Source organism: Amphiura filiformis, chromosome 6 (genome assembly GCF_039555335.1).
Source record: "Amphiura filiformis chromosome 6, Afil_fr2py, whole genome shotgun sequence".
NCBI lineage: Eukaryota > Metazoa > Echinodermata > Ophiuroidea > Amphilepidida > Amphiuridae > Amphiura > Amphiura filiformis.
In genome coordinates, this window is record NC_092633.1 from 33,179,266 (window position 1) to 33,206,323 (window position 27,058).

At 36.3% G+C, this 27,058-nt stretch overlaps 1 protein-coding gene and 1 long non-coding RNA gene across 9 annotated transcripts in view; one reads left to right on the forward strand and one right to left on the reverse strand.

Annotated features, from left to right (window-relative positions):
• LOC140155304 (uncharacterized) overlaps nucleotides 1–27,058 on the reverse strand; it is a 366,814-nt gene that overhangs the window by 326,931 nt on the left and 12,825 nt on the right. The window lies entirely within an intron of this gene.
• On the forward strand, nucleotides 969–26,408 carry LOC140155302 (uncharacterized). Of its 8 annotated transcripts, none has more exons than XM_072178081.1 (13): nucleotides 969–1,076; nucleotides 4,955–5,000; nucleotides 5,860–5,950; nucleotides 7,486–7,686; nucleotides 8,085–8,270; nucleotides 10,850–10,905; nucleotides 11,957–11,987; nucleotides 12,440–12,529; nucleotides 12,901–12,994; nucleotides 18,428–18,468; nucleotides 24,295–24,309; nucleotides 25,534–25,652; nucleotides 26,274–26,408. In XM_072178081.1, the coding sequence occupies exons 1-12, from the start codon at nucleotides 1,064–1,066 to the stop codon at nucleotides 25,603–25,605; spliced, it is 936 nt and encodes a 311-aa protein (XP_072034182.1). In that variant the 5' UTR covers nucleotides 969–1,063; the 3' UTR covers nucleotides 25,606–25,652; nucleotides 26,274–26,408. The 8 variants fall into 8 exon arrangements, with proteins under 8 accessions (XP_072034182.1, XP_072034181.1, XP_072034184.1 ...); XM_072178080.1 differs by having other exon boundaries at nucleotides 10,850–10,903; nucleotides 11,952–11,987; XM_072178083.1 differs by lacking the exon at nucleotides 10,850–10,905 and having other exon boundaries at nucleotides 8,085–8,272.

Genomic DNA, 27,058 nt, shown 5'->3' on the forward strand with positions numbered 1-27,058 from the left:
TCCTTATGGAAGATAGGCATGAAGTTAAAAAGATGTGGGCCTACATGAGCTTACATGACGTTTCCCAGACCTACAATGTTGGAAAACTTCATATCTTCAACACGAAAAGTCAACATTTTCATATTATGATGGTCGCGGTCGGCTTTTCACCCCAGCTGTAAGCCTACATACTATACCGCTTTAAGGAACCGGAATAGAGCTGGATAGCAACGTTTGCACAGTATTTTTGTGGGACATATATAAGAGCACATCAAACACATCAAATTGCATTCTGAAAATTTTGACCTTTCGAATTATGAAAGTTCAAAAATTTTAAAGGATGGTCGGCTTTTCCTCCCAGCTATAGGCCTATTCACTTTAAGTATACGGTATATCATTAGAATTATAAAGTTTACCGCTTTGAGGACTGTGTAGGGCAGGCAAACACGTAAACGTTTAAAAAAAGTTTTAAACAGGTTATATTTTGGGTTTTGGTTTAGATAAAAACGTTTTAATAATATTAAATGTCACTGAGATTATATAAAAGTTAAAAAAACGTTTTAAAAGTTCTATGAAAACACAATACAACACTCATTTTGTTAGAATATTTGCAGTAGGTTATCAACAAATGTTTTTGAATTTATGAAAACAATTTATACCATTTATATGCCTTAGGCCTATAAACCCGACATTTAACGTTTTTTTTGGCAACCTTTTCTCCCGGCCTTTTCTATAAACCTTTTGCGAATGATGTCCAAAACGTATTGTGCTGGGTCAAAAATGTCAATTTTGTTAAACAATTTGACCTAAAATTTATATTATATCGGGAATTTCAAAAAATCAAAATGATTTGATATCAGAAGGACATTCCTCGTATTCAGATTTTGGTGAGGCAGGTTCCACAAAAACTGGAACTTCTATTGAAAACCTTCAAAAACTGCGGCAGAAAATCCACTGTAAAAATTACGAAATGTCGCCCTCTAGTGGTCACAATAAGCCTCGTCGCGTCACCATTGTCACGTGACCATTTGCATGCTATTTTTTGCACGCGTCGCCCATTTTTCATCAGAACAGAACACACATCATGGCAGATTCACGTAAGTTTATGATCATTTTTACCTGTAATAATGGCTTTTTTTAAATACAAGATTAAAACGTTTACTGAAATTGAATTTTTGACATTCCATTGAGCTAATTTGTTGAATTTTAGATCATTTAAAACCACCTAATATGCCGGTTTCAAGTGGCGAGTTTTGTAGTGAACATGCATGCATGATGAATTTTGAGAAATGTATGCATGGCCATGATGGCGTCATAATTGATTGGGCCAGATGGCTAGATTTTAATCCATAAAATAGAGATTTAAAATCATTTGGGGTCTTTTAACCCGTACCTTTCAGTTCCTGCTTTGTATATCCATGAAACCAGGTACTTTTAATCGCACCAAACGTGATTATTTATTGTGAAATTATGTTTTAATTTGGCAATTTCAAATTTCTTTGTTGTTTTGGCAAATGTTTGGTCATTGACATTGTCTATATTGACTGTTCATGTGTTGGTGCATGGGCGATTTTGACTTTTACGTTACCACCAATATGCAAAAGGTTGTCAACACTTTGGAGTCAAGGTTTAATGTATTGGAAGGAGGGCAGGGCTTCAATAAATGAGGGAAATTATGCATTGAATGGGGTAAATAAAAAACCATGAAACAAGGTCAAAACAACTTTTTGAAAACAAGTGAAAGAAAGTCATTTGATTTGGTCATTTTCCATCGGGAGTTTTTGTCTATTTTGACTCGAAAAATAATTTTAAAATTATCCAAGGAAGAAATGTGTTTATAAAATCAGCATCACTTCTGTCACATGAAAAGATTAAATCAGATTTGAGTGAAAAAGTTGTAGGAAATATGGGAATTTTCTCCGAAAATACATCACGTTTTTTGAGAAATTCACCATCTTGAATAAATGCAGAATTGCATCACGCAGTAAAAAGATGTCAATGGCGCTTGAAAAAGCATGATTAGCTAGCGGAAATTACTGTCAAAATGCGCGTACATCATGCCCTCGTACTAAAACTTCGCGGAGCTGGTATCACCTGTTTTGCTCAAAGCTCTCAACATCAAAAATAGCTAAAAAACATGAATTTTGGAACAAAATATAATTAAAGCTTGTTTGACAGAATAAAAGGTACATGTACATGTATGTTTGTACAGTTGAAAGCAAGTTTAACTTTAAGTTGAGTGTTGAGAAAGTTTGATTTAAAAAGTAGTAGGTTAATTGCAGTGCTGTACGGTGCAAAAACTGATTGAGGAGCCAATGGCTCCTAACTTTATCAATTTAGGCGCCCAAATTTTGCTCCCAAGTAAAAAACAATTTTAAGTTTTTTAGGCTTATGTACTTCCATTTCCAGTTCCGGGTTCTACTAGGTTCATTAAAAGTATCAACTGCTGTTGGATTCCCTGATTTAATTGTTTCATCGTCATCCTTCTTGTTTCCCAAAAGCTTTATTTAGGTATGCTAGGTGAATTCAAATTTGCCATCAAACTGCATCATTTTACATATCAAATTAAAGCCCTTGAGTAAAGAAAGCCAAAACTGAAAACATTTTTGTCATAGCACTTTCCGTAACAAAGTTACATCTTGTCAAAGATTGACTTTCATCAAAAAGATTCTGCTAACAAAATTCTCCAAAACGGCATTTAGGGGTGTTTCTAGATCTTAATCTCATGGCGATAGCAGCTTTTTTTTTTAATGGAACTGCTATCAAAATCCTCTAAAATTCCATGTGCGACTTGATTATCACCATAAAAATCATATATTTGGGTCAAGTAAAGTATAGAAAACATATTTATGTAGGTTTCCTTCACCGACCTATCCTCGAAAAAAATTCAAATTTCTATGTAAATATGCATTGTGTTTGAGCCCGGTCTCGGCGAATTTCGCTGACTAGCAAATGTGTTAACTAAGGCGTGCCTGGGATACCTACTTTATTTTGATTTTGACGCCATCTTGAGTGCTTAAAAACAATCAAAACTTTTGACCTATCCTATATTGTCATCCATATAAATTTGCGTTTTGCATTTGCTGGCGATTAAAAGCTTCAGCAGTTGGTCGCCATTGGCGCCATGGATTGAAGGTTTAGTCGTATCAGAAAAAATCTAGTCGCCAATGCGCCTAAAATGGTCGCACCGTACAGCACTGGTTAATTGTCATAGCTTTGGTAGGTTCGATTTATACCTGATCTCATGTACCAATACCTTGTGTATTGGTACATGATTCGGCGGGTATACTTCAGCAATAGCGAATAAGTGGTCGCTTTTTACTCTTTTCAAAACGCCACATGTACACCAAATACAGCCCCGAAATGGTCTACTTTTAGCGTGCCTTAACTCGAAACAGTTTAGTCAAAGTTAAAAATGCGATCCACAACACTTTGCTTACCTGTGCCGAATTTGCAGTATTTTCCGCTAGCTCCGTGTTGAAAAATGTCCGGTACTTGCCCGGTACAAACGTAGAAATGGCCACATTTGCTTCAGTCCTGGTATGAATATTTCTTCCGTAATCCAATGGTTCCAACGTGGGCATCACGATGATAGTCTCCTACACAACCAGATTGTGTCGGCCTGACGCTCGTCGATCCTAAAAGTGAGGACAGCGTGAGCTCTTACCTGCGTAAAAGTCTGTTCGACAAAGGCAATAAGGATGATTGACAGCGCCGCTCATTGGGTGGAGCCATTATATTACGCCATGACAGCAGACAGGTTGCGCTGTTCTCTGACCTTGACTGTTCGTCACGTAGACATACCGTGACCTGGGTACATACAAAGCTGGGGGATGCGACTGCGGCCGCCATTTTGACACGCGGTATCTTCTCTTCAGAAAAATTACTTTTGGTGGCGTTTTATATCAAACAATTTTCGATAACGGATTTCTACTAGGATTTCAATTTTTATTAATGAAGGTGCATGTAGTTTTGAGGAATAACACGGGATGTTTCGAAGTTTTATTTCAACTGGTGGTGTAGGAAGGTGAGTGAATTCGTGAATGAGGCAGGGGATTGAGGTTTTGTTGTTTCAACGATCCGATAGTAGGATACGAAACGTAGGCTAAAAATGTCTAATGACACCATGTTTACATGAAAACATTAGCTGTTGCGAGGTCAGTGTCATTGAATTAAGTTACCTAAATTCCTTTCAGGATATTCTGATTTCACTTATTTATGATGTGTACGAAAATTCACCATATAAACTCAAAAGTGTGAATGCAAGCTGTTATTGCTGACAATAGAAACATTGTTGCAAAGTCATTAAAAACAGGTATGTATTACAGACGTACTTTGGCCGAAACGAGATACAGGCCAGTTAGGCAGTCTAGGTTCGATTTACTTGCATAAATATTAATAAGCAATTTTTAGCAAAAATATTATTTAGGTGATGTTCTTATAATATTAGCATATGTTTACATTGTAAAATATTGCAATACAAGCTGATATTTGTGTAACAGGTTGTCTAAAATGCGGAGCATTTTGCTCCACGACACAAGTTAAATCGAACCCTGTTAGTCAGGATTGCCATGTCGGCGATGTCAATGAGTTTCTCTAGCCTTTTCGACCACTCTGTGATACATTGAAAAATCCAACTTTTGGTTGGCAATAGACCCGAGAAGAAAGCTTATAGCCTTATAATAATAAGTTGCTAAACATGCATTCATGCATTGCATGCTAACGAAATCTGCTCACATGCTGAACTGTTTTACTTTTTGGCATGTTTGGTATGCATCAATTCTATAAATTATCCCGTTGAGTGCGCTCCATCTTTCCAGCTTCGGCTTGTATTCTGCCGCCCTTGCTTTCAAATGAACATGTCGTGTCTGGTGTAATGTGTGGCTGGATTGAATCAAAGAGAAAGAGTTGTCTTGTGTTAAGTTATGTATGTGTTTCTTATCCTTTCTTTTTTTGTTATTATTTTCCTTTGCAGAATACGCAGCATACGGTGCTCAGCAGGGTGCTGCCCAGCAGCAAGGGTAAGAGTTCTAACTGATCAACATGACTTTCATTGTACTCTGCTCCCACAATGAGCATGAAGTTGCTAGGGCACAAGATAAGCGGTGTGCCGCTCCGCTTGCAGAAAAGTACAAGCGGCATGATGAAGCGTCAAGCGGCAGAAAGTATGAAACCAGCTTAAGAGTAATTTAAATGTTAATTGTACAAATTTTTAAAATACAAAACCCGCTTTAACTAACAGGCTCTATTCTATTCTATTCTTTAAAAAAATGTAGATTGTAGAGCCTGGTTCACAAGATTTTGGTGTGGACCAGGAGCCAAAATGTTATGACAATTAGGTAAATGGCTCCTGGGTGCCTGCTTATTTCGAGGCTAGTTGTACAGTCCATAAAACATGAAAAAATTCAGTACAATTTAAAATATATTGATTTTTGATAACCAAAGCAAGGAGCCAAAAGGATCTATGTGGAATCTGGAAAAGTTATTTTTATTTTTTTCAACTTTATTTTGGTGTTGTAAATAAGAGTCATAATTTCTGAAAGTTTTTTGATTGTCATTTATATTTCTGCATACTGGTAAAGTAAACAATAACATCAGTGGTTTTACAAGTTCATTTAAAGTTATTACTTTTTATTTATTATTATCAAGAATGATCACTGTATACAACCGAAAGACCATTTTCTTAAACTGTGACTTTGAAGACTTAAAAACTGCAGATGAAAGAATTCTATTTCTTGGGATACCAGCATATAATACTGGTTTATGAAAACATTTATTTTCGCAATTTGCTATTATATGGTTTTGATTGGTAGCCTGTTCTCGGCATCATTTCCACTGCTTGCTAGAATCTTAATATTATTGTTACTGTTTATCCTGCAGGTACGGTGCCTATGGTGCCAATGCTGGATACGGTCAAGCACAAACAGCTCAACCAGCAGCCACAGCAGCTGCTTACGGATCATATGGACAGGTGAATATTTAACATAGTAGGTCCATCTGGGGCCAGTTTCACAAAGACTTAACGATCAATCTTACGATAGATTTAATAGGGGATTATGTGTGGTTGATCAATCATAAAGATTAATTGCAAGGTTTTGTGAAATGGGGCCCAGATGTGATCCATTAAAATGATGAGAATTTCAATGTTGCACAAGTTGTTTTTCACTGCATATTCAAACCATGATATTTTATCATTTCCATGGCAGGTCACATCATGATGGAAGTTGGATCAAACTATCAACGAATAAAGTGTTCTTTGCCAAAGTGCCAACATTTCAGAAGTGAAACTTGCATCGTTACAAATTTGTTTATAAGAATATTATTAGGGACTGAGTTTTGAGGTGTGCGAGTGCGATCGCACGCCATCGCACGCCTAAAATTATGCTGAGAAGTGCGATTAATCGCACACCTAAATTTTGGTTGAATTAAATGTTTCAAATCAACAACAATCAGGCTAAATAATAACGAAAATATGATCGTCTTACGTCGTAAGATTGTCCATTTCGTTCGTTGCAAAATGGTGATTAAATATTCATGACTGAATGATGTCATCGTCTCGCTAATTTCGTATGTTTTCGCCGACTGTACATGCACTTTTATGAATGAAGTTTGTAGTTTACTACGTCCGGATTCTGTCGAAGATTAGCGAGTCAACCGCCTTCGTGGGTATTTCCCTATTACGTGACCCTTGACCGATTGATAAAGTATCCGCGACTGTGACATTTCCAAAGTAAAATTTCAACGCTCAGTTGCTGTTAAGCAATGAGTGAGATTTCCTTTCGTGCGTAATTGTAGACCGAATTAAAAAGACTACTTTGCGTCTGACGTCAAGGCAAAGGCGCGATGTGATTGGTTGCAGACCTGCGCAGTACAGCATTTTTGGTCTGGTTGACAGGATGTCATACGCAAACTAGTCTTTTTAATTCGGTCTTCAAGGTTGTTTACTCTTTGTTGACATCCACCAACAGCACGATATATTATAATAACAAAATTTGGACATGTGCCTTTGCCGTGGGCTATAATTGCGTGAGTACTGACAGGCTGAGCGAATAGAATTCATTGAAAGTTTTAATTTCACCCGGGAATTTCACATTGTCGCTTTACTGTAACAAAATGCCAAACGCAGTGAAACTAAAGACTTTTAAAGATTGGAACCTCTCCCATGTTTATGGGTATGCTACTGTCACTAGGGATGGCATCGCGATGGTTGAAAAGATTTGGTGCAAGGTGTGCAGGAAACACTGATGTTGTGATTGCCAAATTTTGGCTTAAAATGAACCAACTTAGACAAAGCACACCTCGGCTTATTGAGGTGTGCAGTTTGCAGCACACCAAAAGCACACCTCAGCTTAACCAGGTGTGCAGTTTACAGCACACCAGGTTTTTTCAAAACTCAGTCCCTGTATTATTATATGTGATTGTGAAGAACATCTTTGATTCATACGATGTTGTAGTGTGTCAATTGCAACATATTTTGATGTCCTGTGCTTTCCCATTATTTTCCAGCAAACGACGGCTTATGGTTCACAAGCTGGAGCTCCAGCATCCACAGGTTACGACTACAGTCAAGCACAGAGTGGTCAGACAAGCTATAATAATGGTGCGGGTGCGGCTCAAACGCACGGCCAGCCAGCAGCCACCGCAGACAGCCTGCATACAGCTCATATGGTCAAGCAGCAGCCACAACAGATTCTACATATGGTCAAAGTAAGTGGAGCAGGCATGATGTTGTAAAATTAATTGATGCTTTCTGACAACAGCTTTGCTTAAAATTTTGTGTGTGTAAAGGAACACTTAATCACTCAAGTCACTCGATACTTTACTATGGTACGTCGTCTTGGCAAATCGGCAAATTCATTTTTAATATGGGCAAAGTTTAATGTAGGCCTTTTTAAACCCCAACCAGAAATAGATTGAATTTCGTCTTTGTAAAAGGAACATTCTGCATTTAAGTATGTACACACATAAAAGTTGTTGCTGTTGCATGCCCATTCAAATCACATTTTTGACACAGAATTTTGCACATTCACAACTAGCCAACTAGTTAATTTATAGTGAAGAGATGACATTCCTTTATGTATTATGGTTTGACTTTTTGCCCACAGCACAACCAAGCGGGTATGGTGGACAGACAACAAGTGCACCTAGCTATGGTCAAACACAATCCACAGGTCAAGCCGCTGGTAGCTATGGCCAACAACCACCGTCAGGGAGCTACGGTCAAAGTGCTCCTCCAGCTGGTGGACAGAGCTATGGTCAAGGCAGCTACGGATCACAGGGTGCTTCACAAGGTATGTAGGGATTCTTTAGAATCGAATGTGTTATAGTAATGTGAATGAAATTTTCTTCAAGGTTGCAAATAATTGAAAATGTTCATACTCTGGTCATAAAAGGCTGTGATACAAACCGGGTACAGGGTCAGAAATTTGCAACCAAGTGCAAGAATCCTTTTGGATTCTCCCAGTGGAATTTTGTAAGAATCCATGGATTCTCGCCATATAACTTTGTATGATAAATTGAAATATTTACAAGAATCCATTCCATTTAGATTCTTGCAATTTGTTGACAAGAATCTTTGTGAGAATGGATTCTCGGATTCTCGCCAAATTTCTGACCCTGGGGTATCCATCTGTAAGATCTGTTCCAAGCTTACCTGGGTCAGAATTCTAGTTACGAGTTGCCAGAAAAGTCACTCTTCCATAGTTTGCAACTGCCATTTCGCCTGTATGAAATCTGCCCGAGAATTCCATCGGATACCGGTACCCGAATACCTAATTATCCATTATTAGGGCACAACAATTTTGCAAGTCATACAGCTCTGCTATGCCAAACTCTTATGCCCTACATAACAAAGGGCTAAAAATGTACTCATATTATGTGTTTGAAGATTTACTCTATGAATTTTTGCATCTCAGAATTTCTTATCATGCTAACACTAACTGCTAACACAAACTGCTAACACAAACTATCAATATAGCTATGCCCAGAAGGAAATGGATCCATGCATAAACATGTATCTGTGAACGTATATTTGCCACTAATTGGAAATTGCTGTAGATTATGATAGGATGCTGATTTTCTCCCACTTGACTCTTCCTGTGTGAATTGTTGTGATACTCCCAGTATCAGGGGTCAGTTTTTGCCAATCATGGTTGAGTTACTTGAGTACAAACTGCTTCTTCATTTTCTTTGTCAGAATCTGTATAAATACATTCTGATGATTTCATTCTGATGATAATGCACATAATTCCAACCACTCTTGCAACACAAACTGAGATGCTGAAGTGCTGCTTCCTTGGGCTGAGGATATTGTTGGCTAGTTAGTAATAGACCGATATTTGTTTTGAAACCAGGCCAGGGAAGGCTGCTCTGTGGCAGTCGGGATATGTGTCCATGGTATTGGGCAAGGGTTCTCGGCAGTTTGAAATACACTTGCGGGCCGCCTGTTGAGAACCCCTGGTATTGGGAATACAATTCGCATCTAGGTCTTTCTAATATCATTAGTTGCTTTGCATTAGCTAATTTATTGTATACATGTAGCTCTAAATCTGCTTTCTTCTTCCTTACATGTAGTATGTACACTTGTACCCTAGGTTAGGTCAAATGGACAAGCAGCTTAGTAACTCTTCAGACCATTATGAATTGGTTGCAAAGAGATCTACTGATCAATCCCCCCCCCCCCCCATTTATTTATTAGCATTGATTCTCACAATCCTTTGCAACAAAATATATTGCCTTATTTAATCCAATGACACTTGCATTTCTTTGTACAGGTTCCCTTTGAGAATAGACTGGTTAAACATGGGTCAATAATAGTCCAAAACTAAATATATTTTGCAAGATATGCTCTGTTCATTGAGATGCATTTCATCACTATCACCCCATGCTGCTGATGGATAGTACATCTTGCCAAGTAGGATTGGCCGGTCATAATTTTTTTTTCAGAAAGGGGCTAAATCTCATAAAGTGTTAAAAAAATAACCATTTGTTGCAAACATATTTTGACGGAAAAAATGAATTAAAAAATGGTTTTAATTGCATGCTGTTCAAAAGATGTAACCCAAAATGCAAAAACAGGGTCAGCTGGGCCTGTAGTATAGTTTGGCTTTTTTTGGTCGCCTTGGAGGGCTAAAACAGGATTTTAAAAAAGACTACAGTTGTGTTTAGTAAGGTTGGGACTGAGTCCCGGGAATTCGAGTCCCGACCGGGTAGCCTAGTAGTACCCGGGCAGGAAATTCCATGCCCGAGTACCCGAAATTCCAACCAAAAAAAATGATCCTAGTATTTATTTTCCGGCTTTGTAGTGTCCCTGGACCTAGACCTAAATGCTAGGATCATTCATGGTTGACCTAAACAAACAAACAAAAAAACGTGATGTTTTGTGTTTTTAATATGAAAATTGATAGTTTGTATTTTTTTTTTTTTTTGGTCTTTTAGGTCATTTAGATCTAGGTCCAGGGTCACTACAAAACTGGGAAAAAAAAATCTTAAAAATTTTTTTTTTTGTTGCAATTTCGGGTACCCGCCCGGAAAATAAACGGGTACCCGGGGACAAAATTACCCGAAAATCCCAACCCTAGTGTTTAGTCACCATAGAAAAATTACTGGGGTAGGTCTAGTTTGATATTGTGGTATGAGGGAAATTGTGACTGTTGATGAAGATATTCTCCATCGAGGCTAGATTAAAATCTGTACTTTTAGAATGTTGAATTTCTGACTTAAATTTTGACACTTTCTTTCCAGTCATCAAACAATGTAGCAGAAATAGAGAGAATATGATCGGGCCCTCTTCGAAGAAATGATATAGGAGAACAAATCAGAGGGTTACGTTGTTTTGATACATGTTTTGTTTGTTGCTCTCTTCTTTCAGGTTCGTACGGTCAGAGTCAACCGGCAGGGTATAATTCCAGCACCACCCCGTACAGTGAGTTGGTTGTCATTGTTATATGTTCATCCTTGCTTTCAGAAAACTAGAGCAAGCAAGCACATTGTATTGACTTTTGTGTGCATGTGATGCACATATTAGTTAGCGAGTTGGATAGCTAGTGTGGGCAGTCAGCAGAGAGCAATTTCATTTGAAAATATTAATGCTAACACATGTAACTTATTTCCAGCGAGGTAGAGTCAAAGAGTACCAACTCTGCCATGTTTGTGTTTCGCTCATGGAGGTAACTTAATGTATTTCTGGATTATTTCACTATGTGCCTGGTAAACCTTGAGTGTGTGGTTGTTTGCGTTCTGTGTGTAACACGCTGTGCCAAAAACATGCACCAAGCGATGTGTATGCAATCCTTTCTAACCGGCAAGAGTGAAGGTGCCAAAAACACATGTTAAGTGCTGTCTATGCAAAATATTTAGTGCTCAAGCTTTGAGGCAAATCATTCGACTTTGGGCTCTTGTCGATGAATGCCAGAGGTACATTATCTGCACTCCATGAGCGACAAACTAAGATGGTGGGTTTACCATAGCTTAAAGAGGAAGCCCCCGCTTTTGTTTGCTTAGGGAATTACTTAAATTTTGTTCTGTCTAACATCAAAGCTACAGGTGTAAGTCAGTTCCTCTGTGGCCAACTGGTCAAGCGGGCTTCCTCTTTAACGTATGTGCAATTGTGTGTTAGTAATCTTTAGTTATATAATATCTTTGATTATTTCAAAGAGATAACAGGTGTGATTTCTATGTAAAACAAATTTCTGATCAAGGAGGATGTAAACCAACTAGCATCACCTGCAAAATGAAATTGCTCTCTTGTGTATGTCTTCTAGTATTATGCCATACTCCACAACTTTCCTCTTGCAGAAAATTGATGCAAAGAGAACAAAACTTATGACATGTCTTGATCAATGATTTTCTTGTAGCTATATCTAAATTTATAGTAGTGAAGTGAAGAAGAAACTCCTGTGGACTAGGGTATCATATCTGGGTTTCATTCTGGAAGTAATTAAGAGTCTTTGTTTCTTTTTTTTCTCTCAAAGGTGGCGGCGGATACAGCCAACCACCTCCTGCACAGAGTAAGTTGACAATATCTTTATAATAGATCTATCCTCCATGAATTTCTTTCCTTGAAGCGTGAGAAAAGATTATAAAGAATTTTGTAAAAATTTATGCAATGCGTTTCAATTATCATGTATTTTGCTTGCTTATACTCTGATCAGCTCATAATAGGGGGACTCATAACATCGTGGATTAATATAAAATGGTGTACACACAGCTAGATGGGACGCGAACTGTGCTCTGCGTATTGTGTGACTGATGCACGCTTTTGTGAATTAACACAAGCGTAAGTTGAGACTTTATTGACTTGCGCAAATGTGCAATCACAAAAATCGAATAATTCTCACCTATTACGAGCTGATCATAGTATTTAAATCCATGTGAGGGAACTTGAACTTGATACAAAAAAGTGTCGGTGAGAGGGAAGTAGTGTTCTTTTTAAACTCTTAATTCGGGTGTCTGTTAACAGGTGGAGGTGGAAGTGGTGGTGGATACCAATCTGGAGGAGGTGGCGGCGGTGGTGGTGGAGGTGGTGGTGGTGGCTATGGAGGCCGCTCAGGTATATTAATATTGTTTGCTTCTCATATCATGGCAACTCTGCCATCAAGCTTCTTAGATTTCCCGATTTACTGATTCAGTTTTATTGTAAAGTCATGAATGAGCAATTCATGGTGGCTTAAAAGAGGTTGGGGGAACGGCATGTGATAAATACTTCATTCGGACAACTAACATACTTGGGCGATAACAAAAAGACACTTTTCATTGCCTTGGCATGTTTCAATTCTTATATAATATTGACCTTTGATCAATTTGCATTAATTTAGTATGTAAGCTAATGTAGTTTGGCTTATTTTGGAAGATCAGTTTTATCATTAGTAAATAAATTTTAAGCAGTGTGTAATTTTAAGTTGTTGATTAATGGTTTTACAGGAGGCGGTGGTTATGGTGGTGATTCAGGCGGACGTGATGGTGGTGGTGGTGGTGGTTACAGAGGTCGCGGAGGTGGCCGTGGAGGTGGATTCAGGTGAGAAATTGTTTTTAAACAAATAATAATTTGACCTTCTGGGAAGAGAAATTATATTTTTTCAATCTCCATCTGTTCCATTTAAAACTTAAACAAAGAAACAAGCACATGCAGCACTTGTGTGAATTTAATAGAATGGGGATAGATTTAAATACTGGTGCTAGTGAACTTTGGTATTCAAATCATCTATGTTTTGAAGAGCATGAGGAAAGTTTTTTTTATTCACCATTGTAGTAAGTACATAATTTATTTGACTTATATAGTCACAATAGCCATTGGAATGGTGCAAATATGGTAATGGAAGTGACAAAATATTTGCAGGATATGGGATTTTGAACTTCAATTAAATGCTGGTATTTTTACATCTTTATGTTGCAACTTGAAAAGATGTGGTTATTGGTTTTGAGAAAGTCTACATATCAAATGCCACTTACGATATAACCCCTTTATAATTGCAGGGCTTCACACATCCCTATATTTCCTACATTTACTTGTACCCTCTCCTACACCATTCAGACCTTCCTAATGCCCACAATCCCTAGATGTTTTGGCAAAATTGCCCCATGGAGCCATTTCCTCAAGTAAAAAGATTTCACTGTTTTTTTGATGGTAACAAAACTACAAACGTGTTAGCTGCTATAGAACAATCATGGAATCTTGTCTACTTTGCAAAACATCAAATTGAGTGGGAGGTGGGTATCTGTTCCAACTGACCAGCAGTGAACCAAAGGATGGACCCAAAAGTATACAACTGTGTCACACTTGTAATGGAGAAAAGTAAAAATGGGGAAAATGTGATGCAACATCTAATGGGGTAATAACACAACAAAAGGTAAAAGCAAATACTTGCACACAAAGCAATCATTAGAAATCCTGTGGTCAGCCTGGTACCTAATCAAAGCTTATTATTGCTGCTTGTAGACTGATGAGTGGGTGTGCACATGAATGCCTGCTATAGATGTTCTTTCAAATTTGTTATCACTTTAGCTCTACATTTGTCCATTTACATAATTTTATTCTCTCAGAATGCCCTATTTTTAGCCCTATATTTTTTTGAAAGCTTGTGTGAAGCCCTGTAATAGTGGCAAACAAATTTCTGCATGTGCCTTCGTAGATTTATGCTAACCACAGGTTCCCAATTAAAATAAATCTGTGTTTATAAACTACGGGAAAACAAACAAATTGAAATTGTATTTTTATTATTTTTTTATATCAGAATATAATTGGATATTAAAAGGTTGATGGGAAACTGAGTAAATTACAAATGCATGCTTACTTATTCTGATATTTTATGTGTTTAATGCTGAACAGTATTCTGTGTCAAAAGTTTCTTTGTTTCAGCTACCAAGGATGTAGAGTAGTTAATGTATGATTTAAGTTAAGACCATAGGAAAGTAACAAAATAATATTAATAGTAAAATAGAAAGTTTTGGAAATTGGAATTGATGGTGGTACAAATTGCATTAGATAAAGGGAAGCATAAATTTATGGGGCATATTATAATTTATTGTCAAGTACTATTTGCTCTAATGTAAAACATTTGTGTAATTATTTCGTACCCATTACCAGACATGCCAACTACTACAGTTTTGCTATATTTTGTATGGAAAATACAGTAAAATATGGGCGTACGGTTTTCTTGCGCCTGCTGCTAAAAGTAATGCGAAAATAAAGCTACCGCAATAATAATAATAGCATTAGCTTCACTTGGTTGACCCTCGTCTTGCTTCAGCATATCATCGATGTTGCTAACATAGGTGTCGGCTATAAATAGGAATTTGGACGGTTTCTTGAAGATTTTGCACGAATGAAAAGTATGTTGTGCACCAAGAGGAACCCGGAAGATGTGGTACCAGTCAAACACAAGTGATATTCATGCTTACAACAAAACAAGTCGCGTGGCATGGCTGATTTTTCGTTCGTGTGTGACACCAAAAAATGTAGATAATGGCATCCAAAGATGGGAAAAACCTGGAAGAAAACACTGTTTTAAAGATAAATGCGCTGCTAAATTGGGAGTTTTATTGTAAATAGTAGGAAAAACATTTAGAGCGCAAGAATCGCGGCAAGATGCACAAAGTGTGATTTATAGAAAAGTTAAAAATTTAAATTCCTAAAAATACGGTTTTGGGGTGCAAAATACGGTTTCTTGGTCTTCTGAATATGGAAAAATGGATTTCAAAGTTGGCATGTCTACATTACACCCATTATTTATGCCATGTCATTTATGTAAAACTTACGTAGAGTAAAAGAAAAACAACATAAAGAGAAGTGTACATGTGTACATATTTCGAGAGGAATCGCTTTTAGTTCCATGAAAGCGTATGTATGTGTGATCCGTATGTAAAAAACTTTTGATATCTCGATACAGAATGTTTTTTATGTTTATTGTATATAAAGGTCGCAATTTTTTATGTACATTGGGAAATTTTTTGAATTTTTTTATGTTAAGTAATTATGATAACAAATAATATTATTGTAAGACATTGAAACGTCTGAAAATAACATCTAGGTAAAGAGTGATCATAAATTGAAATTTCGAATTGTGAGAGATTGGCCATAAGTATGACACAAACACATATGTTGGTTTGTGATGATGGGCTTTCTGCACACCATATCTTAAGTTCTGTTATACATTTGGTGTTCTACTAGTTAAGTCATTTATCACTTTTGGAGCTAACTATGCAAATAATGTTTACACAACTTTAAAATATATACATTTGGAAATTACAAGAGCATGTAAGCTTTGCATGTTATCGCTGGGGAAAATACTAGAAAAAAGTTTTGATGTCGAGTAAAGGTAATCAAGGAAAATGAGATGGTCCAAATGGTTATGGAACTTGGAAGATAAAAATAATGTTGAAAGAACAAAGAAGGTACCATCACTGACTGCATCCCATTCAATGTACCATTCAATGTAATCTCAATCAAAAAGGAAGCAAGAATCGAATAGAAACAAATATGGGGATTTATAATCAGTGATGACTGATTCAATAAATGGATCTTACGGTGCTGTAGTGAAGGACATGCAGCTATAAAAAAAAAACCAAGGAGAATCCGATGAGACTGGACGAGAATGATTTTAAATGCAGGAGGAAAATGAGGAACCAGGGAAAAGCCTGTTTGGACAGTCATGAATTGACAACCATGCCCTGGGGCCGGGGGTACTACATACTTTTGGAGGACATGGGATCTCAAAACTATTTTCAGACATGGATGAAGAGGCTGACTCTGTAACATCAGTACATGTAGGAGTATAGATGAACATCAAATGCCTTATCTTAAAAGTCTGCAAAGTTTATGTGCAAGAAGTTCAAGATGTTTCAAGAGTAATCTCAGTCTTACTTTTTAATACGACATATTAGTCAACTGATGGATGTAAAAGAAGGTACAGGAATAAGGAATATCACAAGTGAAAGAAACTTTAGTGAGCTCAGTAGAAACATATCACTACCAGGCCAAGGAAAGGAAAGAGAACTGTAGAACAGGCATTGACATGGGTCACTACCAATTTGTCTATGAGTATGGAAAAGAAAATGTTTAATACCTCACCTCATCAGGCTACTAGCAATAAATATGTCCATCAACTTGTCCCTCACTTAAAATCTAGAAGCTATACATTCTGCCAGTCAAAGCACTTGGCAACTCTTCTTTAATCTAAAATTCTTGTCTACTTATTCTTCTCATAGCTCATGACGTTATTTGTTTTCTACATGTACCCAGTTATCCTTTGCCTGCATCATATCAAAGTTCATATGGTAATATTTAAAGTACCATGTGAGGATATGTTGAACTACACACCCATGAATAACTGGTTGCATTGTGTGACCTTTGATTCTTATCCTTGCAAGATGCATTCAAAACTAAGCTACTGGATGTATTGCTTTAAACTATTGGGATGCTCAATTTGTAGCAATATAATGGACTAATGGAGGCTCATGAATTTCACTTCTTTCAATATTCAACATCCAAAGGTTGCTGTTGCTTACTAGCCTACATTAAGGCCCTGGGGACCATGACCCTTGACCTATGTGGCTCAAATGTCAGTAAGAAATCAATGGGGTCAGGTGCTGTCATTACATGAAGTCTGATATCATCATGAAGTCGGGTTCCTGAGGCAACTGAAATTGTTCCTAAAGGTACTCCATGCCAACAAAAAATCAAAATCGTAACAAAGAAACAACAGCACATAAACACAACAAGGTTTGAACACGGTATTAGAACTTTATATATGGTCCAATAAAGGAGGGTGAATTTGAGCAACTTGATCCATCTTGTAACATGAGAAATTTTAAAATGTAGCAAACTGGGTGTAAGTAAGTTGGGATAATTGATATGTATTTATCAGTGGTACTATATCTTCTAGCGCTAAATAGGGCTGTACCAAAGACTTAGTAAAATTGTTTGGTAAGGTCCTAGTACTCTGCGACACATCATCCAGCTGTTGTTTCCGACTTTACTCATAGTCCTTAACATCAGCTGTCTTGTTAATGCAACTACTTTCTACTTAGTGTTGGCCCTCCATGATTTTTCAAGGTACGAGGTCAAATGAAAATGTTAACCACTCTAAGTACTAAATTATACTACAAGGTTGTCGGGGGTCGTCTGAGGTCAAAAGTTAAGGTTGTTGGATTTTATGCAAGGTAACGTTGTGACTTCACATTGGTGGCATGATACATCATTTATGATACAGTAGTCCATCAGTGCAGTTGCTGCACAGTAATAACACATGCACTGTAATGTGTTATTCCTCCAACTTGGCCCCATTTTCTATTTGTACAATATTATAAGCTACAATTTGCGCATCATCTTGGCCTGTGTTATCATCTGTAATCTAGAAGTTATTACATATGTACACTTCATTGTGATGTCATTGTGTGTATGATTGGCGATCTTTGAAATTGTGATACTGTACTGTTAAAGATGACAACTTAACAAATTAGTGGTGTATTTCATTTGATGTTGATATTGAGTGCAGTGCAAGAAAACAAGGACTAATCACAAATTTACAAAATAGATTATGTAATTTTCAGCAAATTGTTTAAAACTGTAAAATTAAGTGTCCATGTCCAACTCTTTGATAGAGTAAGGTGGTTCGGTGATGTGATACCAAGTAGTAAAACCAAATCAAGTAGTGTATTATTCTCAAGTAGCAAACTAGTAATTTTTTTTTAATGAGGTAGTGTTAAGAAACCAATGTATGTATGCTATGTGCTTGCTTTTTACACCCAAAAGCAGGGTATTGTAAAAGAAGTGTTGGTAAACATCACGAAAGAGACAAAGCCAAGTCTATGGGGAAAAGTGAGCAAAACAGCAAAGAGACGTTCCTTCCAGTGGGGATATTGTTAGCTTACAGTGAGTCAGGGGAGCAACCTAGCTCCACCTGATTCCTAAGCAGCAAAGTCACATACTATACTACTAATTCCTTTCTAGTGACCGTGGTGGCGGCAGAGGTGGCTTCAATAAATTTGGTGGTAAGTGGGCCTTCCTCCACATCAATGGTGGGTTGGTGCTTTTCTTCTGTGGTGTTTATTTCTGTGCATATCACAATCCACATATTCTCGTGCAATAGGAGGGTGGTGTATGTTAAGTGCGAGTTTTAAGTGTATGCTAGTGTGGGTAAGGTTTGACAGAAATTTTTTGCTCAACATCTGGATTCCATTATACAAAGCACAGCAAACGGATTTCCAAGAGCATTATGGGTAATGTGAACAAGCAAATTTTCATTTATAATGCTCTCGAGTGTTTTGGTATTTTGCAGAGAAAAAACAACTGTTCGAGTTCACAACTTTACAATGCTTTTTAAGAGATTCAGGTACTTCTATTTTATGATTTATGAAGGTGGGAAAAATGTATCAAAAATATTACAAGGTAATGCTTGGCTATCAACTGATTTGAAACAAAGTTTTTTATGAATCAAATTGAGGGAAAACAAAACAAAAAGGGAGAAAAGCTTATGAATTGGTGGTAAGTGTGTGTCTTAATCCTGCACCAGTGGTAACATGTAATATTTATTCCACAGGTTATAAAATTGCAGATGTACCAGGAAGCAGCTAACTATAAAGGCTGTCCATGTGTACATATTTCATGGGTCCAGTGTTAATAAATTTCAAAACTTAACAGAAACATCGTAAGTTTCGAAGTAGAAACTGTTTAATATTAAATATTCACTTTGTTCTCAAGAGCATCTGACCTGAATAACAAGATATGACCATGTCAGTTTCATTTTTGCCCCTTACAAAATTATTGCATCCTGTTGCACCGTTTCCTAGACCATTTCTCTCCTTGTGTTCAGAAAAAATGGACCTCTCATCAAATTTCATTTTGTACTACTGCAATACTGCATAATATGTTAAAATATACTGCAATATGAGTAATACACAATTGGCAGCCTTATACACTACTAGATTCCTATTGCTGCCAACCCCATAGGTACCAATGAAGTAGCTGAGTAGCACTCCAGTGTTCCTCTGGAGGCAACAGGAATTTGGTAGTGTATATCAATTCATTTTATTTTTATTTTCTTACTAACAATAACCAGAAGTGCTTAATATAATAAGCAAACAAAATTGAATCAACATTATGGAACTTGCAGGAAACCAAATTTAGCAATTAAAAATCAAGAAGTAAAAAGTTACCTAGTCTAAACCACATGATCATTTAGATCATGTGGTTTAGATTTTCACTGAAAAGTCAGGCATTTTAGGCAAGTTCGGTTTACAGATATTGGAGGCTATACATAATTATGTATGTCTTAAGAATGTTGTATTAATAATGAAAGATAAATAGGCACAAAATGGGAAAGTGTAGGTTTTGTGTGGTGCATATAATTCACAAATATGGGATGTTGAAGTGAAATTGTAGGAATTGGTGCTAAATGCCGTCGTGGTTTGTTTTCCAATACTTGCCATGTGGGTTTATTTGTAGATAATGGTTCTTACTCTTTAAGTTGTAAATCCTTGGGGAACCCGGAAATTGTATTGTCTGTTAAATAAGAAAGTTTGATTCCCCCTTCCAAAGCATGGGTCATTGTTATGATATAACTTTTTCAGCCCATTGTGTTCAAAGTTTCATATATGAAATGTTTATAACTAAATAACCTTGAAGAAAAGTATAACCCCAATGCAAAACTATTATTAAGTGCTAGTAAGATTCTATGGTTAAATTTGCAGTCAGTAGTCAAGCACCCAAAAGTGTGTTTTGTTAACCCCAAACAAGGGCACACCTGGGCATCACAGTATTTTTAAAGAAAATTTGAACTTTTCCTCAATTTATAAATATCGCTTTTTATGAAAAAAGGGTGTTTTTTTTAAGAATATGAACTTCATACATCATTATGTTTTTGGTTCTTAACTTGCAAAAAGTTAGTCAAGAACACAAAAGTTTGTACAAGTCAACCAAAGCTACAAAAAACTCTCCAATGTTACATTTGCGTACTACCTTGCTATATATTTAGCATTTCAAAGAGGGGTGCTGCCGCTCAGCTAACATACATAATGTGCGCTGCTATAATTAAGTGTACAATAAGAACAGTGGAATGTTGGTTAAAAGTAACTTTTTTTTTTACATACATTGATTCTCATAACATGTCTTATCCACTTGTGCAATACAATAAGCAAGTCAAGAATATGCACATGGTTTACATTTTTTCAAGGATTTATTAGAAATATCAATTTTCGGAAACTATCATTTTCTTGAGCAATATGCCTCAATGTTCATTTCAATATCATTGCTGATGTTAACATTGTCCCTTCCTCAACAATTTTTTAATTAGAGCAGGCTAACAATTTTGTGTCCTAAGTGCGAAAGGTTGAGACCAGTATTATTGAGGTAAAATTGATTTGGCAAACAATAATGCTGAATGTTGGCAACTGACATTTTACAAATTGACTTCCAACATTAAACTTGAATGTGGCATACTGCTTTCAATATTTGTAGATATCTCAGGGTAAGAGGAAGCAAGGTGCCAAGTCTTTATATACCTGCACAATAAATGCATAACACAACAGGTATTCAATCAACTTGTTAACAATTAGTACTCTTGAAAGTTTTTTTCAGAATATTTAACGTCTTGTCTTAAAGAGGAAGTGTCTGGTATTGTTAAAATGAAGCTCAGTGTCTTATTTTCTCATGTGGGATTATGTTAAACCACACAAAGGCCTGTATCCTCTGTGTAAATGACAGCTGTGGAACTAGTGGTGTTTTAGTTGTGGTATAAGTATGCCACTCCAGCCTCTCGGTTAACAATTTGTTATAAACGGAAAATTGTGTGAACATAAAAATAGTATAAACATATACAGGTTAATTATGCTTTTAGCTATAGTCATCAATATTCCAAACTGTCATGGTATAAAAAAGTTTAATGTCAACGGTATTCATTGCTCTCACAATGTCGTAAGTGTGATGCACATAACTGCTCTCCATTTCTCAGTTTTGCGATGAAATACTTAACACAGGATAATCAAAGAAGTTGCATATTGCAGGTCCTGATTTATTGGTTCAACAGTTTGGGATATGGGTAGCGTGCTGTATGCAGATCAGCTAAGCGCTTAAACATATATGTGAAGAGGTACTTAGCAATAGTGACGATCAAAAGGTGTAGTTTTTTGTATATTCGCACAATCATTTTAAACTCTATTTCGGGCTTGTAGCTCAAGTGTAAATGCTAGGTGTGTCACAAAGGGCATTGTACTTAACAGTATAGCTCTGTACAGCCCCGGGTGTCTTATGGTTAAGTATAAAAAAATACTCAGGTCCTAGATCTTGGCTCGAATGAGCAGGTAGTGGTACAATTAAACTCTTTGCTGTCTTAACCCCACCCCCTGGATTGTGTGATGAACATAAAATACATGTGGCAACTCAAGTGAGAAATCTAGATCTTCAAATCGGGCAAAAGGTATACAATAACAGCTATTACTAAATCATATCAAGTAAATGATCATAAAAGTGATAATAGCTAAATGAAAAATGTGACATAACACAAGGTGAAAAAGATTTTGCTCTTATGGTAAAATTTAAAAAATTAAAACAAAGTGTATCAAAATGTAATTCTAGGTCTGCCATTGTAACGAGGCAAAATATCAAGAGTGGAATTCAGTTGTGGACAATGAGTACTTAGTATATTTTCTGTCGGCAATAAGTTGCCAGAAAATATGGAGCAAGCAGTGAGTTACGTAAATATGTTAGGTGAAGTGTAACCGCAGTACAGGGCGAAAACAAAATGTTGGAAAATGGTCTGGTTTGCTCTAGCTTCAAAGTTAGTATCACATCTGCGAAGTACTATCAATTAAAATTGCATATCAGAATGCATAATTTTGTAAATAGTATAAGGAGAAACATCAATTCACTAGTGGTTCAAGGTAGACCTCAATATCTTGAATTAATTATGTAAAGGCTGTGTTTTAAGTCTGTAAAATTGTAAGGTGTAAAAATTGAATGGGAAACACATTTCCTTTGGGATTTAATCACCAATGGTAGTGGAAATGATTGATAATGTTTCTTTTTTCTTCTGGAGGAAATGGGAGAAAGTTTTAAATATACCGGTATACATAAGACTCATTCCTGGAAATATGTATTTCATAAGAACAACCTGGTCGAGTGCCAGTCTCTCAAACATCTTTTCAGACTAGAGCAAAATATTTATAAATGAAAAGGTTCTCAATCTCACACAAAAGGAGAGGAAAAAGATGTATGCACACATTAATACAAAGGAAAATATTGGAAGTAAAGATCTGTAAATGTCTAAAATATATGGGGAAATTTAAGAAAAGTGTAATGAAAGGAATGCAATTGCTAGATTATTGCAAAGTCAATAAGTGAAAATGATTACAATGGGGAATATAACAGAAGCATATTTAAATGGTTAGAAATTGACAACACATCGAAACATAGTGGAACATTATAACATAATTCTAGTGTGTTAAAAGCAAGAAATATCAAGCAGTATATTTTCTCTGGGAAATTCAAGTAGTGAATTCTTTTAATTATTATATCAGCCAATACGCATTTCATGTTCAATGACATGCATGACTGGCTTGTTTATTATCAGACAAATTGTGTGTATCATCATACCTGGTTTTATCATCAAGCTGAAAACAACTGAAATGAGTTGGTACAGTGCTATAAATTTGATATCTTAAAGTGCGACTTCCGTCTTGGGTTTGCAAATTCTACTTGGTATAATACAAAATAGAATAACTAGAAAAGGGTGGTATGATGTTATTAATTGTGTTGAGTCTTAGTGTGCATAGGTGCACCTGCCCAATTATTAATTGAATCGGGAGAAATCTAAATAATCATAATTTTATCCACAGGATTGCTATCTACCAAGGAGCTGCAATATTTCCTGCTATACACTGGTTTAAAATGTTATAATTATTGCTTCTCTTCAACATCTTTGCATACTGATCAATAACACAAGCAGACATATGATGCCAAGTTGAGTGGATGAAATGATCAATGTGTGTCTTTGGGATAATATTCTTGGTGGAAAATCATTTAATCCATTCAACTGCTTGTGCTATTTATGAGGATGCTAGAGCTACTCTTACTGTGTAACATGCTATGCTTCATTAGGAAGGAAGAACACAACTTTGTTATAACTAATGTTGAAATACTATCTGATAAAGATATTACATGTGAAATTAGCTGTAGAATATCAGAATGCTTTCAAAATATAACTACCATCTTCCATTTTGTTTAATATGTGTTACTGGTTCTTTGTAGAAAATGCTCTGACAGACCGGTATTTGATTTCAAAGTTGTAAAACTGCCAAATTTTGAGGGAAATTTTGTTAATTGGTTTATAAATCTAAATTTCTTGGAGAAAACAACAACAACAAAATGTCCATATTTTTAAGTAAAAATCTACATCATCTTGCTTGGTACCAGTCATAGTTTGAAGCATTTCATGGTATTCTATTTACGGGCATGGTAATGTTTTTTTGTACATCTGCCCCATGTCATCTGGTTTTAGTTTTAACTTGTTGACATCATTGTGTATAATGATAATAAATCGCTTGATTAATTTAAAGGAAGGATATTTTAAGCAAAATAAATAACACCAGGTCTAACTGATCTAACTAAATTTCAAGTAAGAACATATCGGATAATATCAGTGAGAGAGCAACAGTTTCATTTTACATCAACAATGGTGTATTCAAGTGATAGATCTAAGACCAGAGATACAGCAGATAATGTACAATGTGTATTATCCTTACTTTATTGCTGCACTTGTCCCTGTTCACATAGTTCATTCAATTAGAAACTAACACTCTATTCTTTCTTATTTGCTTCCACAGATGACACACGTGGAGGTAAGAGACTTTTGATTTGCATTTGAGATGGTACTAACCAGTTCATTTGTTTCGAGTAAATTTGACAGAGTTTGCAGTATTTTACTGTGCGCAAAGTTCAGTTTTTGGAGAATTCTGGTCCCAATTGTGTATCATATTGTCCGACACCCTTCTAGGGTGAAGCATATGCCATGTATGAGTCGCATCTTTACTTCATTATCTTTGGAGAATTGAGACATGTGAATTGTTGTCATGGACATATCACAGAGACAGCTTGCCATGTAAACTTAGAATATACTATTCTATTCTGTCAAAGACATGCATCAGTCATTATGAATCAAAATTGTTCATTTTGAACACAGAAATGCTTCTTTGCAAACAACTGAACTGGTCAGCATCATTGTTATTAGTGGTAATCGAAAATCTTGCATGCAACTGATAAAAGCCATATTGCAACATTTGCTGAGGAGGATGCCCTCAATGTTGTTTAAAAATTTTGATAACATGGTTGTAATGTGGTAATTAAGTAAATTTACATACCCTGAAAAATCAAGGCTCAAAGTGTTGCAGTTGTGATAAAATGTGAGGTTTTATATAATGCAACCGAGTATGTCATTTCATTTATGACCGAAATATTAGTTGAACGTGTACATTGTAGTACATGGCGTGTGGGTAGGTCATAACACATCAAAAGGACCAAACACTGTCAGAAACGGTCACAATCGACAAAGTGACATTGGCGATGTATGCTATGCACCAGTATTAAAAAACAAGTCTTTGGTTTTACCTAATCTGTTCAGATCAAAATTAAAATGGGACATCTCTGACAGTGAAATCTTAACATTTTGTGGGGGAAAATCTATTTTTATGGAAATGTTACAACATGGCTTTAAGTATCAATCAAGCTGTTGAAATAATTGCTTTGCCTACTATGTTTTGATGATCTTTGAAACTGCCCTGCGCGACTAATTTGGCAATATTGAGAAAGATTTTACACAAATTAGTTGTTTTCATCATACAGAATGTGATTGATTGAATTTTTGTACATAAACATTATGTAGCCAGAAGTTCAAAGTGGTATAAACATCTTAACCATTTTTGAGGAAAGTTTTTTTTTGGGGGGGGGGGGTTGAGGCTGTGAATCATGAAATGCCCCTTCAAAAGGTAAAATATACACAACTTTGTAGCTGTTTAGAAGAATGAATCTCCACCTGTTCAATGACAATTATTCCTGTTTTGTTTCAGACCAACGTGACAGTGGTGGCTACCAGCTACAAGAAGACACTATCTTCATCAGCGGTATGGGACAGAATGTAAATGATCAGAATGTAGTAGACTTCTTTGGAGCAATTGGCGTGATCAAAGTAAGAACAGCTCAACAAAATCGACAAATTATTGACTGTGGGAAGTTGTAATTTAGCAGTATGTAGAGCTGCTTAGAATTTGAGGTTTGCATGTGGGGGTCCATCTTTCTTTACTCAAGAACTCTAGCTTCAAATTTGGACATGATGTTACACATTCGATGCTTGTATATTGCTATTTTATTTATTTTGTTAATATTGAAATTTGGATTTTGAGTAATGATTGCCTATTTTGAACAATCTAAAATTTAGTTGGAAGTGCAATTTTAGCAACATTTTTGATGTGATCGGCTGTGCTTACTTCTGAACTTCCATTGCTTTACACGGTGTCATGCTTCAATGAAACCGAAACGGTCTCTAGCCCCGAATCTAAAGCTCATCGGTGAGCAAATATGTGGCTAAACTTCTAAAGCAAATCTGTCTTAAATCTTAACACTGGTAAATACCACAAAATAACAGCACAAAGCACACCTGAGGGGTCGGTGGTTCGTAACTGCTTCACTTCTGTGTCTTTTTCTTGCTTTACTTTCCCTCCGCTTAAAAAAATTAAAATTATGTAGTCCAAACTTCCAAATCTGAAAGCTGGATTTATGAAACTAAATTTGTGGGCATGTTAATTTTCAGACCGACAAGAGGTTAAACAAACCAAAGATCTGGATCTACAAGGATAAGATATCAGGTGAACCTAAAGGAGAGGCCACAGTGACATACGATGACCCTCCAACAGCAGAGGCTGCAATTAAGTGGTTTGATGGTAAGTATATGCCATACAATACAATCAAGACAACTTGTGAACAGAATTTGTTGAGTATCCACAGTAATCAAAGTGCTTCTGTGCTAGTGGATATGGCAAAGGTTTTGAGCTCAATACATGGGTGGGATTATTTATAATCTCTGTCAATCAAATATTATGATTTGGGAACTTTAAGGGGGTACTACACCCCTGTGGTAAATTTGTGACTAGTTTTACATTTTTCTCAAAAAATAATAACACACTGGTAATAAAAATTATGTATATTATTGGGGCAAGGAATCCAATTACTACACTGAAATTTCAGTGACTCAAGACAAGCAGTTCAGTATATATGATAGGAAACGAGGTACATGCTAGCGGTACCTTATTTCTTATCATAAATAACAAACCACTTGTCTTGGGTCACTGAAATTCCAGTGTAGTAATTGGATTCCTTGCCCCTTTTGTTACCACTGTGTTATTAGTTTTTGAGAAAAATGCAAAAATAGACACAAACAGTGTTTACTCTCTCTGGAAATTGAGTGCGCCAAATGAAGCATTTCTCCCCAAAATTGACTCAATTTTGTCTCAGTAATTCCTCAAATTGACTAATTGTAATACAGCATTGCAAATTGTTGTGGGCCAAATATAATTTTCACTGGGCCAAATTTGAGAC

Excerpts from the sequence above, each read along its gene's own strand:
- LOC140155302 (XM_072178080.1), top strand. Across the intron at positions 8,271-10,849 it reads ATCACAGGGTGCTTCACAAG|GTTCGTACGGTCAGAGTCAA; the intron begins GTATGTAGGGAT and ends CTCTTCTTTCAG. Across the intron at positions 11,988-12,439 it reads CCAACCACCTCCTGCACAGA|GTGGAGGTGGAAGTGGTGGT; the intron begins GTAAGTTGACAA and ends GTCTGTTAACAG.